This window comes from Cygnus atratus, chromosome 3 (genome assembly GCF_013377495.2).
Source record: "Cygnus atratus isolate AKBS03 ecotype Queensland, Australia chromosome 3, CAtr_DNAZoo_HiC_assembly, whole genome shotgun sequence".
Taxonomy (NCBI): Eukaryota; Metazoa; Chordata; class Aves; order Anseriformes; family Anatidae; genus Cygnus; species Cygnus atratus.
The window spans coordinates 87,213,977-87,228,000 of NC_066364.1; the positions used below are offsets into that span (position 1 = coordinate 87,213,977).

Sequence of the window (14,024 nt, forward strand, 5' to 3'; positions counted from 1 at the left end):
TATTTGATTTGAAAATGTGTGTTTAGATTTGGTTTATAATTAAGCCCAAAATTTAGCTGTATCAAGGATGTTTTTTTAGTTGTGTATAATTTTCTTTAAACGTTAAAACAACAGCAGTTTGAAATCTTGTTTTTAAATTTCCAAAAATTCTACAACAGGACTCATCCTTGTAGATGGAAATTCTGTGCTTAGATTTTGTTTTTAGTTAAACTAACAAATCCAGATATACCAGATGCTAGTTAAAAATGATACTCAGAACTGATGAGGTTGTAATTTGAATTGCACTTCTGAATTGCTTCATAACAATTTCCATAAATGCTTGTTTTTTAACTTTATTTTTTTCCCAGGAAATACGAGAGCATAAATAGTATGCCATGAAAAAATGTTTTGGGTAGTTTTAGGTATTTTTTAATTTAGTTTCACGCTTCTAGATTACAGTGGGTCTGTAGCAACTTTTAACAAACTCATACATATATGTATGGATGGTATTGTTTAATTAACATTTTATTTTTAATTGTGCATGTAGTTCACTAACTAAATAGTATTTTTTTTTTCCAGATACAGTCTGCTTTTTCTGGTTTGCTGAGCAGTCACTGGGTGTTTAAAGATAATTTAAATTAGTTTAATGTATTTAGGAGTTCAAGCATGTATTTCTTTGAAGTTATTAATGAGGAAAGAGAAAAAGAACTCTAGCAGACATTTCAATACTGAAGCACATAAATTAAAAGAATGTGAAGAGAAACTGCTAAACTGAGCCCCAAGGAAGTAATTTCAAACACCTTATAACCTGCCTTTTTACAGTTTAGACTTGTTGGAATGACAGTATTCAGCTTACATTTAAAAAAAAAAAAATACTTATGCAACAGAGGGGGGGGGAAAAAGTTTAAGTACTGTGAAATGTGGTTTGCCTTATGCCTCTGTATAACATAACCTGTAAGTCAAACTTCAGCGCCACAGAATGTATGCAGAAATAAGGCCTGGGACCAAAATTAAGGACTGGGATGGGATTGGAAAGAAGGCATGGACAACAACTGCAGATTTGCAAAAATTCACACTGAAAAATATTTCTTATAACTTGTAGTTCTAGGGAAAGCAAAATTTTAAATGTAGAGGAAAAGAAGCAAAGTGAATTTTTGAGGAGAAATCGGAGACATCCTTAAAAACCAGAGGAATGCCTCACAGACTTCAAATTTACCTACTGCAAATAGGAAAACAAGCTATTCCTAGACCTCTGGAATGCAGTCTGGGCTTTTGGTCACAGTATTTTTTTTATTTTTTTTTTAAGTAGGCAAAGTGGTTTGGAATAGGAGATCAAGTTCTTCCAGACACTGTTGGTTCAGCCGTATGTCAGAAATTCTTCATAGCTGCTTTCTTGCAAGCTGAACTGAACTGTAGTTGGGCTTCTTTTTATAATAAGGAATTAGATCATTTTCACATACTTTATCCGTGTTGATCATGGGCTGAAGTGAGGGATATAGTGTTAAGTTTGTTTGCATTTCACTGCATTCCAGGGTGACAAATGTGAGTTTCAGGGACTAAAACGAGGAACCAAGAGGAATCTCTACTTCGGATTTGAAGGCTGGCTAAAGGCAGCCGAACGTAGCATCTACAGGTTTTAAGTCTAAAGGTGCAAAGTTGCGTTTGACAACTAGCAAAGTCCTGGGGTGAAATCACAGCCAGCAATGAAGTAAATGAGTTCTGCTGTTGACTTCAGTGGAATCAGGATTTTATACAAGCGTCTGGGCAACAGATTATATTAAAAACAGTTTAACTGTTTCATATTCCTTTACATGTGTATAGACCACTGTACAGTCTTAAAACCTTTCACTGTTAAATACTTTGCAACATCGTACTGAGTTGTGATGTAGGTCATTGTTTTACAGATACAGAAGTGGAGATGAGGAAAAAATGCATACCTGTCCTAACCTTTTTATCCGAGCTTCTCTGTCTCTGGTGTAAACTGCATTTCACGGGTAGTGAGATCACTATTCAAATTGAGATATGAGACAGTTAAGTTTTCATCACTGACCTCAGTGCACAAGATAAGCTTACATTCTACCGAATTATTTTAGAAATAAGAACAATGCATGATTATATTGTTAATTGTAACATTTATTGGATTCATGACCAGTGTAACAGTGAGTCACTGTTCAGTTGAAATCTATGGTCAACTTTAGCCATATAATTTTTGCTAAAAATCATGAGCCTTTCTCAGAAATATTGCTGTCTTTGTATTATTTAGGTTTGCTTTCTGAAACAAATTTAACGCTGTTCTCAAGCAAACTATTTTTTCTAGTATAAAATTAAGCAAGTAAATGAGAAAAAGACAGTCTATATTTAAATAAAGATTTTCATATTTTTTTATTTACTTGCCATATGAAATGTAGATCTATATACATGCTGGGTTAATGTTGATGTACTAAACTTTTTTTCTTCCTTTAATATCTGAAGTTAAAAGGCATATATTGTGCATTTCCTGGTTCTGGAATGCTAATCCAATAGAAATAGTCTTTAAGTGCTGCTCCTGCTAAGCCTCAAAGTAATTAGCTATGTAGGTAAAATCAGCTATATCTGGTCTTCATTATTAAATAAGCTGATAATAGATATTTGGTAGATTTTGATATAATTAAAATCCACCAAAATATATTTGGTTTGGTATTTCTAGTAGAAAAATCAGCATGCCTTATTTATACTTTTTAATCTGTTGTCAAAGTTCTTTGTCAAGATTCTTTCTGCAGAGGAATTTTCCAGGTCGTGACAGTGAATAAATCTTTATTAGTTCCTGTAGCTTTAGTCGGATAGCACTGCTTTAGTTGGTTCTTTTGCTCTGCTCAAGTGACCTTTCTGTATCAGGGATCACGTACCAACACAAACAAGATTAAAGCTACCTCTTATTTGTCTTTTAAAGACACAATACCATGTAGTATCAAGCACAATTTCCCCAAATGTTATTCATCTGAAAATCCATGATAATGAAAACAGTTATACTGCATAACATGCATGCACTTCGATCAAACAAAGTTATATGACAATGTCAAGAAATAACTAAAATTCATTAATAACTTTTGGAAATTGTTGTCATCTTGTCTTGCATGAGTTTACGACCTTGATTGCTTAGAAAATATATTTGTGTGATTTTTGTACTCAAACTATTTGTAGATGTCACAAATTTTTGGAAGCTACATATCCCTAGAGTTAGACTTCCCAGTAAGTGTAACTGCTTGTTGTTGTCTCCCCTTTCCCTGTTTCTTACTGCAAATAGAAACATTCCGTTTTTGTGATGAGTTTAAACAAAGATAATCTTTGTTACTCAATTTTGTGGTATAAAAAAAATACACGGTCTGAGTTGTTTATCTAGTTCAGCTAAGAAAGTAGTTGTACATTTTGAAAGTTTAGATGTTAAAAATGTTCTTGGCCTAATATAAATGTTACTTTTACCTCCAAAGCTTTTCATCACTTATCTTTTCACAATCAGGACATATACTTTTTTTCTTCCTTCCTTTCCAGACTTCCCAGATGTGGCTAGCAGCATGCTGTTGCATCACTTGACTTGAGGTGGCCACTCTGGAGGAGAACTTGTACAAAGATTTTGATTCTGCTCTTCCCCCTCCTTCCTTCTCCCCGCCGTCGGCCTCTCCGTCTTTAGGATTGCTAAATTCTGTGGCATTATTTAGTAAGAGCAGTCCCTGGGGAACTGCAGGGAGTGTATCCTTTAGCCAGTACAGTCTGTCAGAGCTTCTTGCTGCTGATATAATATGCCAAAAAGAGCTTCTGCTGAGAAATACGCATACTGAAGCTGGAGTCTGGATTTAATCTTGAAATTTTCTAAGCTTGCCTGCCATAAAGTACTATGCATTTTTTACTCTTTTTTTCCTTGTCTATTTAGAAAGCCTTCAGTAAATGTGGTTCAGATGGTTGTCGCACAATAACATCTCACTGTTCAAACACATGAAGGCAGAGTTTATTCTCATATAATGAGCACATCGCGCTTTCTGTGTATAACACTTGAGAAAAGTCAGTGTCTTACTACATCTGTTAGTAGTTGCATACATCTGAAGTCAATGTGCCTTACAGAGGGATAAAATGCTCTGACTTGCACATTCGTTGGCACATCCTTACAAGGAGAAAATTAAGGGTTATTTACATTGTCTATTATTTAGGAAACTCATTTCCTTAAGCATAGGAATTTCTGTGTTTTTTCTGCAATCTTTTCATAATAAAATTCTAGCTGTGCTCATCATCCATTTATATTTGTTTCATCCTCATAAGCAATTGCGATCTGTATCTTGTGATAGTTCTTTCCACAAATTGTGCAGTATGTCAATGCAATTCCTTTTTAGTCTTGTTTATTGCATTTTATTTGGAATTAAGGGTTATTTTATATTTTTATCATACCTTCTGTGAGGAATTTTATCTGTAACCGAACAGTCAGAGTCTGGCTTTCCTCTGCATGGGTTCTTCATTGCCTTTGTTTTAACTTTACTGGTATAGATGCCTTTGAAGTCGTTTCTTATTTTCTCTCAGCCCTTTATATATAGTAATGTTTTGAGTTTTATCTTTTCATCCAGTTTTGTACACTGGAAACTTTCACCACACTGATGTTGGAGACTCTTGGTTGGTTGCAGTCAATGTAAGTGTCAGTAAAGCACATGACAAGTTTTCATCGTTTCTGATGATTGTGGTTCTGATTTTCGTGATCACCAGTGCTTAATTTCATCTACAGTCCATGTACCCAGACTGAGTTCTTCTCTGTTCCTGTTTAACTACTAGTAATTGCCTTGTCTTTTGTGCATTTTTCTATTTGTACACAAGTCTACTTTATAAACAGGTAATAAACCTATAAAGTGTTCTCTTTTCTGACCTCTTCCGAGAAGCTGTGCTTACACCTGTGAGATCATACTTCTGAAATAGTTTCCTTAACATAAGCTGTAGTGACAAAACTTTGATAGCACATCTGTATCTACACAAAATCCTGATGGTATAGTTACTTGCTCATTGCATTATTTTTTTCATAATCATGACTCAAACTATCAGAATCTCAAGGGTAGACAAAGTTTTTTCATTATTGGCGTATTTACTTTTATGTAGTTGTTGTATTCCTATATGACAGACTTCTGCTTAATTTAGACAAGGCCATAAGCATATTCTCAGAATCAATTTCTCTTGCTTAAATGAATGTTATATGTAAGACCAAATTAGATTTGAGGATTTTCTGAAGTACTGTAACAAAACTTCATATACTTCTAAATGACTTATTTAACTGAAGTGGGGCGATACCAAACCATGTATGTGGTGGCAGACTTCAAAAGGGCATACCATAATGTATATCCAAGAAAAAAAATGTGCATCTGTTCTGTCCCATCTTTTTGCCCATTTTAAGCTTGCAACACTGTTTTATAATTTGGTGTTTCTTACTAGCCTCTTGTAAAATAAGTCTTTTAAGTGTTTTCAAATTTCAAGTAAATTATATCAACCGACTGAGCTCTTTGTCTGCTGTTTTATTTAATATGCTAAAGAATTTGAGTAGATTAGCGATGCATGGTTTTCCTTTGCAGCAGCTGTGCTCATTTGCCTTTATTGTATAACATCCATCGTGGGAGTTTGCATTTCTATTTTTAATTGTCATTTCAGCATACTTTTCTAATATTTAAGTCTGTCTGATGGGTGGGTAGATTAGAAATTGTCACTAATTAATGCATCTTTCTCAGAGTAAATTTTTTTATTACCTATAACGTCAGCATAACATTCAATAACGTGCCACTAGCACTATGATAACAAAAGCAATTTTCCAATAGAAAATGAAATGTGTATCAGGGAAAAGATATCATACATTCATTTAACTGAAGATTGTGTATTGAACTTGCAGTAAAGAAGCTCTCAATCTGGTTAAGTATGTTTGCCATTAACTACTGAACTTCATATTGAATCACTATTGCAACATAGCATTGAAGGACAAATTTTTAATGCAGATATTTGTGCAAATGCAAATCAATACAAATCTTTTAAAATCCGAATTAATAATGAGCTTGATACCCTCCCAGATTACCAAAAAAAAAAAAAAAAAAAAAACCACTCACAAAACATCTTATGTGAATGTAGTATCATCAAACTTAGTGCTCTGGGGGAAGTAAGTAAATAAATCAACCAGAACAAGTCAGCAAGACACCTAGGTGGTGTTTTTTTCCTTTTTTTGTCTTCTTGGATTTTGCTGGTAAGAGATGCCTGGCAGGATGAATATATATGTATGGCTGAGAAACTGTATAAAATCATTTGGATATTGAATTAATTCATACAGAATCATGAATAGTTTCACTGGTTAAATGTTTGTGAATGTATGCATAAGATAATGAGTCATTCATAGCTTCTAGTTAACCATTTGGTATGTGAAGAGGGAAGTTTGCAAGTTGTTAGTGTGAGACCATGTACTCACGTCTATTTCTTGTTTATCTTTGTATCATAACTGATTTTTCTGAACTTCGCACATACTGTTACCTTATGCATTCATTTCCTTTGAGGGTAGTTAATACTCTATGAAGATTTTGTAGATTTGCCGGAGTTGTATCTTGATGACACTTTGGGAAGGAGGTAGACCAAACTTTCCATGCTCATTCTGATGAAAAGATCTAGTAGACAAACTTTTTTTTCTCCAATGATAAATTTAACATCTATATAATTTAATGCCTTTTCAGAAGGATTGTTCTCCAAGTTTAATATTTGCTTTTATTTTTGTGAGAACTGTTACCTGCTGTTGCATAACCTGTTTGCAAGAATGGTAGCTTCCATTGTGTTGTGTGAATATGCATATCTATTTTTATTTTGTATATGAATATTCAACCAACGTTTCTTTTGCTTTAAGACCTTTTTCTGATTTTTGACATTTAGAAATCATTGCTTATGATTCTGGAAAACTCAGTATACTACCTCTGTTTAGAAACCTGGAGGAATGTTTGTAAATCTACATGTTTCAGTTTATCGTGTTGTGTGCAGAAGACGTGATGAATCAATGGAGTCATAATTTCCTAGCTTAGTTTGAAAACAGTTAGGTCATAGAGCTTTCGTTTGGCTACTACACCAGTTCATGCTAACAAAAGGGTTCTAACCTATGAGCAATTCAGGTGAGTCTCCAAATACAGGACTAGCCTTATTAGTCAACACTTAAGAGTAGGTAATCCCTGCAAGAGTCTTCAACAAGGATTTGACTGCTGAAGTTATGTTTAACTAAGTTGAGCAAAGCTTGTAGTTATGGATGAAAATTCATGTTTTACAATGTTTGTGTGGGAATTTTAAAATAATTGTGATTCCGTGCTTACCTCTCTTGGTGTAGATGAAGTGTCTTTATTAATCTCTAGTAAGATTTGTAGTATCGTTGTGTTCAAGTAAAATCTAGCAGGTGATGTAAATAACACCTTAGCCTATTTAGTCGAGGCGGGGGGAGCATCCAACCAACTAGAAACTATACATAATTTGAAGGTGTTGTTTGAAAACAAGTTAAACAAGTTGGTCATATCCAAACAATGATCTCTGCAAATTTTAGCCTGGGGAGAACTTTATTACAAAGACATAAAGCTAAGGCAGGTTTATAACGAAAATGCAAATGTAACCCAAGTTATTCTTGGACAGGTAGTTTTCAGTGCCAGCTTTTCAATGCTCAGCCTATATTTTATTGACAAGATTTTGATTATGCATTAAAATACATTTTTGTACATAAAATCAACTTTTGCAGAATCTTTGAGATGGTGAGAAGAAAAAGCTTGAACGCTTCCTCTCTTTCATCTTTTGTGACTGGTAGTACATTGTGAAATAGGCCACGCTTGATTAATGTTGGGTATGATAATGTAAAGGGCTTTGAAGAAATCCCATATGTTCATCATCAACTGGGAAGTTAAACTTTTTCTTGCATCTTTAAAAAAGGAAAAAAAAATCAGACAAGAAACCTAAGGAGGAAACAGCTGGCAAAGGTCAGGCTGAACTAGCAACTGAATTTTAATAATTTACGGGGCAGGGGGGATTTTGTTTTATTTTCATGCCTTTTAAACTGTCCTGCATATTTTCTTTATTATCTCATAATTTTAGAAAATGCTAGGTTTTCTTCTCCATTTGGCTGTTCATTCTGAATTTGAGAAGAGGTAAAGAAGGAATTTCTAGGTTTGTATAAAAACAGTATGCTAGCAATTCAGATTTTTTTTTTTTTTAAGTATTGCTAGCTAGGAGCCAGGAAAGGAGCATCAGACTTACAGTAAATAAAATGAAGAAAGCAGCCTGAGACAGGCTTGTCTTATTTAGTCTAGACAGTACTTTTCATGCCAAACGTTGCTGGTCTCATTTCTGCTTGCCAGAGTTACTCTGATACATAGCATTCCAGGTCTGCTTGTATCAACCAGAGAGCTTTCTCTTTGCATGATGGCTAGTTGCAAAAGTTTGTTCTCCTTTTGCAATGCTGTTATTAGTGTCTGTAATTTTGTTTGTTGAAAATGTGATTAGACATTTATCTGCCTTTTGTATACTTCAGCTATGGAAAGTTTTTGTTAAGTTTATTGAAGTTAAAGTCAGTTTGGACCATCAAATTACAAACTACCAGATAATTTAGTGACACAAGCCTATGTAATACAAAAATCTTGTTTAGTTTTGGCTGTTTTGTGCAAAATGTAAAGATTGGAGCTAACCATTGCATCTTTTTAATCTGTGTGACACAGGGAACGTTAGTACTACTTCAATATTTTGTATTGCAACGAACAGGGGCTCAAATTAGTTGTGTAGTATTCAAGTGTGCAGTAAGCAACATGGTAAAGCTGGGAAGTATTAAAATTCATTTGCTTGTGGTGGTGTTGTTAATAGATGAGAGCTATTTCTCACTTAACGTTAAGTGTAGTATCTCTAAGTCGATGAGTATGCCTTTCATTTCTCTGTTTTAAATTATAAAAGTCTAGTGGGGAGTGTCTGTGACCTACTTTGAATATCTTCTTGTTGGTTGTAGTAACGTAGAACCACCTATTCCTGGTGGCCTTGAACCTGGAGGAGTTGTAAAGAAATCCTTCTATCGTGCTACTTTTTCTTTAATTTGGGGTATTCAAACAATGGCACAGCTAGTGCCTGGCATTGCTACTCAATGAGCATAGCAGCAGGCTTGGATTTTGCTTTGGACCAGGGGTTCCTGGTGCAGCAGATGTGAGCATGGATACAGCGCCTGGGCCCCCACACAAAGACAGGACCCCTGTGAGGCGCTCAGGCAGAGCTCCAGAACTTGGCAGAGGCTACCCTTTGGGAAAGGGAAAGAAGCGTTTGTACTTGAGGCTGGGAGGAGAGTTATTTGGCAAGCTGGCACCAATGGTCATGGCACCAAATGCTTCTTCAGAGGGTTGTAGTAGAGCTGCTAAGATCTTTTCTGTAATAGGTGGTGGGGTGATATTTGTTACCAAACTAGGCCTGAAATGTTTCCTTGTGGCATCTTATATTTGTATTAATCTTTTTCAGTGTTAACATTACGTGCCTTCTCTCTGAACCAGCAAATCTCTCCTCTGTCTTCTGAAGTCAATTAGAAGGGATAGTTCTGAAGGCTTCTTTCACAGGGATCGATACAAGGAAAAACGTGCTCTCACTGTGTTCCTGAGCCCACCAGAAATCACAGTGTCTTACTTAGAAGTTCTGCAACACTGAAGGATCCCCTCTGTGCTGCTCTAAGAAGAAGAAAACTGGTTTCTCCACTAGCATCTGTACCCAAGCCGTTGATACCAGAGCTATGTGCTTGGTCTCATATGGCTCTCATGATGTAGTTGAAAAATAGTGTCCTTGATTCTAGGGGAAGATGCAGCATCACAGTTAGCTATGCAATGTTCTTTTCATTATAAACTTAACATCTTTAGGAACTAGGTCATGTTGAGAAGAATTTGAATATCAAAAGAGCAGTCAGAACAGAGGGATCTCATAAATGCTTTGATGTTTGACCCCATCAATCTTCTACTGGAATTGCACTTGAGCAAAACTAGTTGAGATGGTCAGATGACTGGCGAAAACATGCTGCCAGTTAGCTTGCATCCACACTAGTAGTGGATGCCCAAGACTGAGTTGTTTTTAAACATGTGGAGTACTTTTATGCATACCCGAAGATCCTTGGTAGTTATACACCAAGAAGGTCAAAACTGAGAGAAAATGTTCAAGGGTCTAGACAACTCTTAACTGAAGTGAAATGAAAACTTGGCATCATCTTCTGCTTTTCAGTTTTATGCTGCAAACTGTTGTAAGCATGCACCTTAATATATGAGTAGGGGATTTACTCCTTGCTGAAACTAACAGTACCAACTCACACATGAGGCAAAGGCATTTCCTTTAAAGAACAAGAATTTCTGGAGCAGGGATTACAGCTTTCTTAAGTACTTCTAAGTAAACCACTCTTTGCAGAGCAAGGCATACTCTTCTACTGCCTCAGTATTAATTAGCTAATAATTAATATAAGCTAAATCAAGGAAGAAAATTGCAATACCTAGGAAGGAAGGACGAGGCAACATTTTTAGATTCTGACAGTAGATCTCAGCCTCTGAGATCTGTGGCATTCCTTTGGTACGGTGCATGGGCTCTTTGTTTCAAGTGTCACGATGGACTCTGTAGGTTGATAGGATTGGGCTACAGTGTGGCTGTATATGTGATAAAAGGTGATATTTTTCATGTTATAGCCTTAACAGAAGACAAGCAGGCATTCAAATGGCAGTGTCTGTGTACAGTCAAGCAAGGAACATCATACAACATAAAACACATATAAGTAACTTTTAACAGGTTGCTGTAATGTGGACTTCTGTACTATCTTGACTTCTGCTGTCAAGTGGTGCTTACACATCCCATCGGAAAGATTCAGCGTAAGCCCTCTAATGTCTGGGTACAGAACTAGATGTTCTTATACACAGGCCTCAAACTAGATCTGTAGAGACACCAGGTTGTGCAGGAAGGATTGTAGTGACTCTTCAAGGAAATTCAAGTCATTAGGTAAACAGTATTGAAGGTGGTGTCTTCAGCTTTCTCTCCAGCTGAGGTATTCTTGCTGAGAGTGTCAGCTTGTTTTGAGTTCTGAGCCTGACCTCCAACATTGCTGATGCCTCTCTTTGATCTGGTATGTAGGAAGCCTAAAGACAACACTGAAAGTATTCTGTCTTAATTTGGGAACGGACTTTCACTGAATATAATGAGACTGTGTAAGTACTGTATTAAAAAAATTTGGTTTGGAGATAGTCTGAGGATTTTATGTTTCTGTTGCATGTGAGTGTCATAGAATTTCTGTACTAACAAATGCACTTTTCTAAAACTGATCCAACTTAATAAGAGTCTGTGTAGGACAAAACCCTATTGTCTGTTCTAACCACAAATCCACTGGCTACAGCAGTTACTAAGCATCCTCAAATAACATAACTAAGGAATCAGGCTTTGCTTTGGAGATAGGGTCTGGCTCCGGCTCCAGATGTAGGAAAACAATACTGTAGTCATCTGTCTTCTTGCTCAGCTGAAACTTCTTTAGTCTCATCACTGTGGGGAAGTGCTGCCCAGCATCTTCTATGATTTAGGGCCCATGCCTTATTCTGAGGACAGCTATTTGCTCTACAGAGCTCTGACTTTTTTGAGGGATCTGTTAAAAAGCCGTAATTTTCCCATGTTTCCACTTCTGCTGACCAAACATACTACAGACCCTCAGTTGAGAAGAGCATGAGGGATCACAGCATCCAACTCCTTGTGCCTTCAGTTCAGCAAAGGACAGTGTAATCCTAAATAGCCACTGCTACTAGGTTAGTGATTGATAATATTATCTTGAGGAATGCGTATCTCTGCAGTGTGATCTACACTAGCTACAACTTCTTGATGACTTGCTCTCACTCAATTTGTTAATTGAAGACCTGTTATGACTACTTGCTCGGCAGTGGCACCATGCAACCCAGTGCCCCAAAATAGCTTGCGGTTTCATTGTCTGTGACTAACAACTATGTGATTTGCTCCCTTGCTTGTTCATCGTTGGGTGGTACTGTGGAGGGTGGGAAAGACAGCTTTTAGGTTAGAAAAGAAATGGTTCCTACTTCTAGTAGTGTATGGGTAAATAACATCGGTTTTGGGGAATAGGAGGGGGGAATTTCTACTGAAAGTTGGCAAGGTCTTGTGCAGTGAGAAGCTAACAACAAAAATAAGGAACTGGTAATGTCAATGAATCAGTGAGCTTGAAGGAATAATCTTGTTTGACACGAAGGGGAAAGAGTTTTGCTGTAAAGGGAAGTCATGTGGTTGTGGGACATCTGTCAGATGTTCAATAGTGCAGGCAAGGAGAAAGTGGATGGGGGAAGTAAAGTGGAGCTGGGAAACAGGGATGGACCTTCTGAGGAGATGGGGAAAAGACTGAAGAAGGGGAGGAGTAGCAGTGTTCTTATGGCTAGCGGGGTATGGTGGGGAACGGAACAAGGTTTCTGGGAACAGAGGGAAAGTCATCTGGGCATAGATTTTACTTTCTGTATTTAGTGTAAAATAATTTGAAAAAATTTGTAGGAAACGGGTTTAAATGCACTGCTGCTTTTCTGACCAGTACGGAAAGCTATGTGTCTAACAAAGCTGAGCTCCAACTCATGATTTTGAGGAGGGCTTTTTCCCATTCCTCCCTGTTTTCTGAGCTGGTACTTCTTATCAGAAAAGAGTTATCATAATCCCTGTAGTCTGTATCGGGTTACGTGTTTGTTGAGCTGACACAACAATGAAAATGCTAAATGCATGGAAAATCACATGCTTAATCTGAAACTAGTAAACTTCCCAAATCATCTTTTGAGAACTTGGAGTACAGATGAATGTCTTTATTTTTTTACCAGTTTTTTTAAAGTCTAATTTATTAATTCTTACATCATTCTGTCTCTTCTGTTTTTTTCCTAAAACAGGATGATACCCCTTTCATCTCAGACGTTGATGATGAATCTTCATCATGGCCAAACACAGGAATATGTGATCAAACCCAAATATTATCCAGTAAAAAAAGTGATTTCAGGAGAGCAATCCACTGAGGGCTCATTACCACTGAGACTGGGCCAGGATCAACTTGCATCACCTTTTCAATGTGAGTACAACTGCAGAAAGCGTACTGTAAGCTTCTTTTTTTTTTTTTTTTAAGATCTTGAAAACTTCTGTTCATCTGATCTGAATTGCAGTAACGCTTCAAAAAAAAAGTCTAAATAATTAAACAATATAATTTTCAGATTAGCAAATACGCTTACGTTCTGTATCCCGTTGAGATGCAAAACAGATTTCCTGTATGGGGAAAAAAAAAAAAAGCAACCTGATTCACTGCTGGACTGTCATAAAGCTATTTCTAGATGATAGCTTTTCCTTCAGATAAAAGACGCTTTGTGAACACTTGTTGAAGTAGGCATAGTTGAGAGTGTATTCCACTTAAGGTGACAGCTTCCCTTACTTCAATATGATGGATACCCTTCTAGGAAAGCTGGAGTCCAGGACTGTGGTCTTACTGGCGACTATTTTTCTCTATATTTAATTTATTACGTGTTTATGAACTTGTGCACAGTATGGAGGCTGCACTAGCATTTCTGCTTCATATTTATTAAAAAAAAGATTGTGAAGGTGCCCAGCTTGTGGCCTTGGCTCATGCTCCATTGTACGGGGAGCTTGAGGACAAGTTTTGGCTTAAAGATGAAGAGCTTGATGAATTATGGGTTAGGTATTACAGAGCGTCTGCTGGCTTGATTTGGAGAAAAGTTGCTGTACTAAAATAATGGACTGATTAAGATGGAGAGCTAAGGTACTCACAATCTCCTGACAGACTTCTGCTACAGCACAGAATCCTCATGCTCCACTGAGGATTTAGGGAAGAGGGTTTTCTTTTAAATTCATAAATAAAGTTTCCTTTTGTAAGTTTGCATCTCCGTATTGCACATCTTTATGGTCTGTCCATTTATATTTAAATGTAACCCTCTGCTTGCTTTTCTGAAACAGTAAATGCATCGATGTACCCATGTACCCAAGAAGAATCTTGGCCATAATGGGAAGAACAGTGGGCA

The 14,024-nt window shown here is 36.6% G+C and overlaps 1 protein-coding gene across 7 annotated transcripts in view; it reads left to right on the plus strand.

Moving 5' to 3' along the window:
- The window catches only part of LTBP1 (latent transforming growth factor beta binding protein 1), a 202,107-nt gene that overhangs the window by 38,390 nt on the left and 149,693 nt on the right, over positions 1–14,024 (plus strand). For all 7 annotated transcript variants that reach the window (XM_035557280.2, XM_035557270.2, XM_035557235.2 and 4 more), the window contains exon 4: positions 12,891–13,066. In XM_035557280.2, coding sequence (XP_035413173.1) covers positions 12,891–13,066 — 176 coding nt within the window. The remainder of the gene's footprint in view (positions 1–12,890; positions 13,067–14,024) is intronic.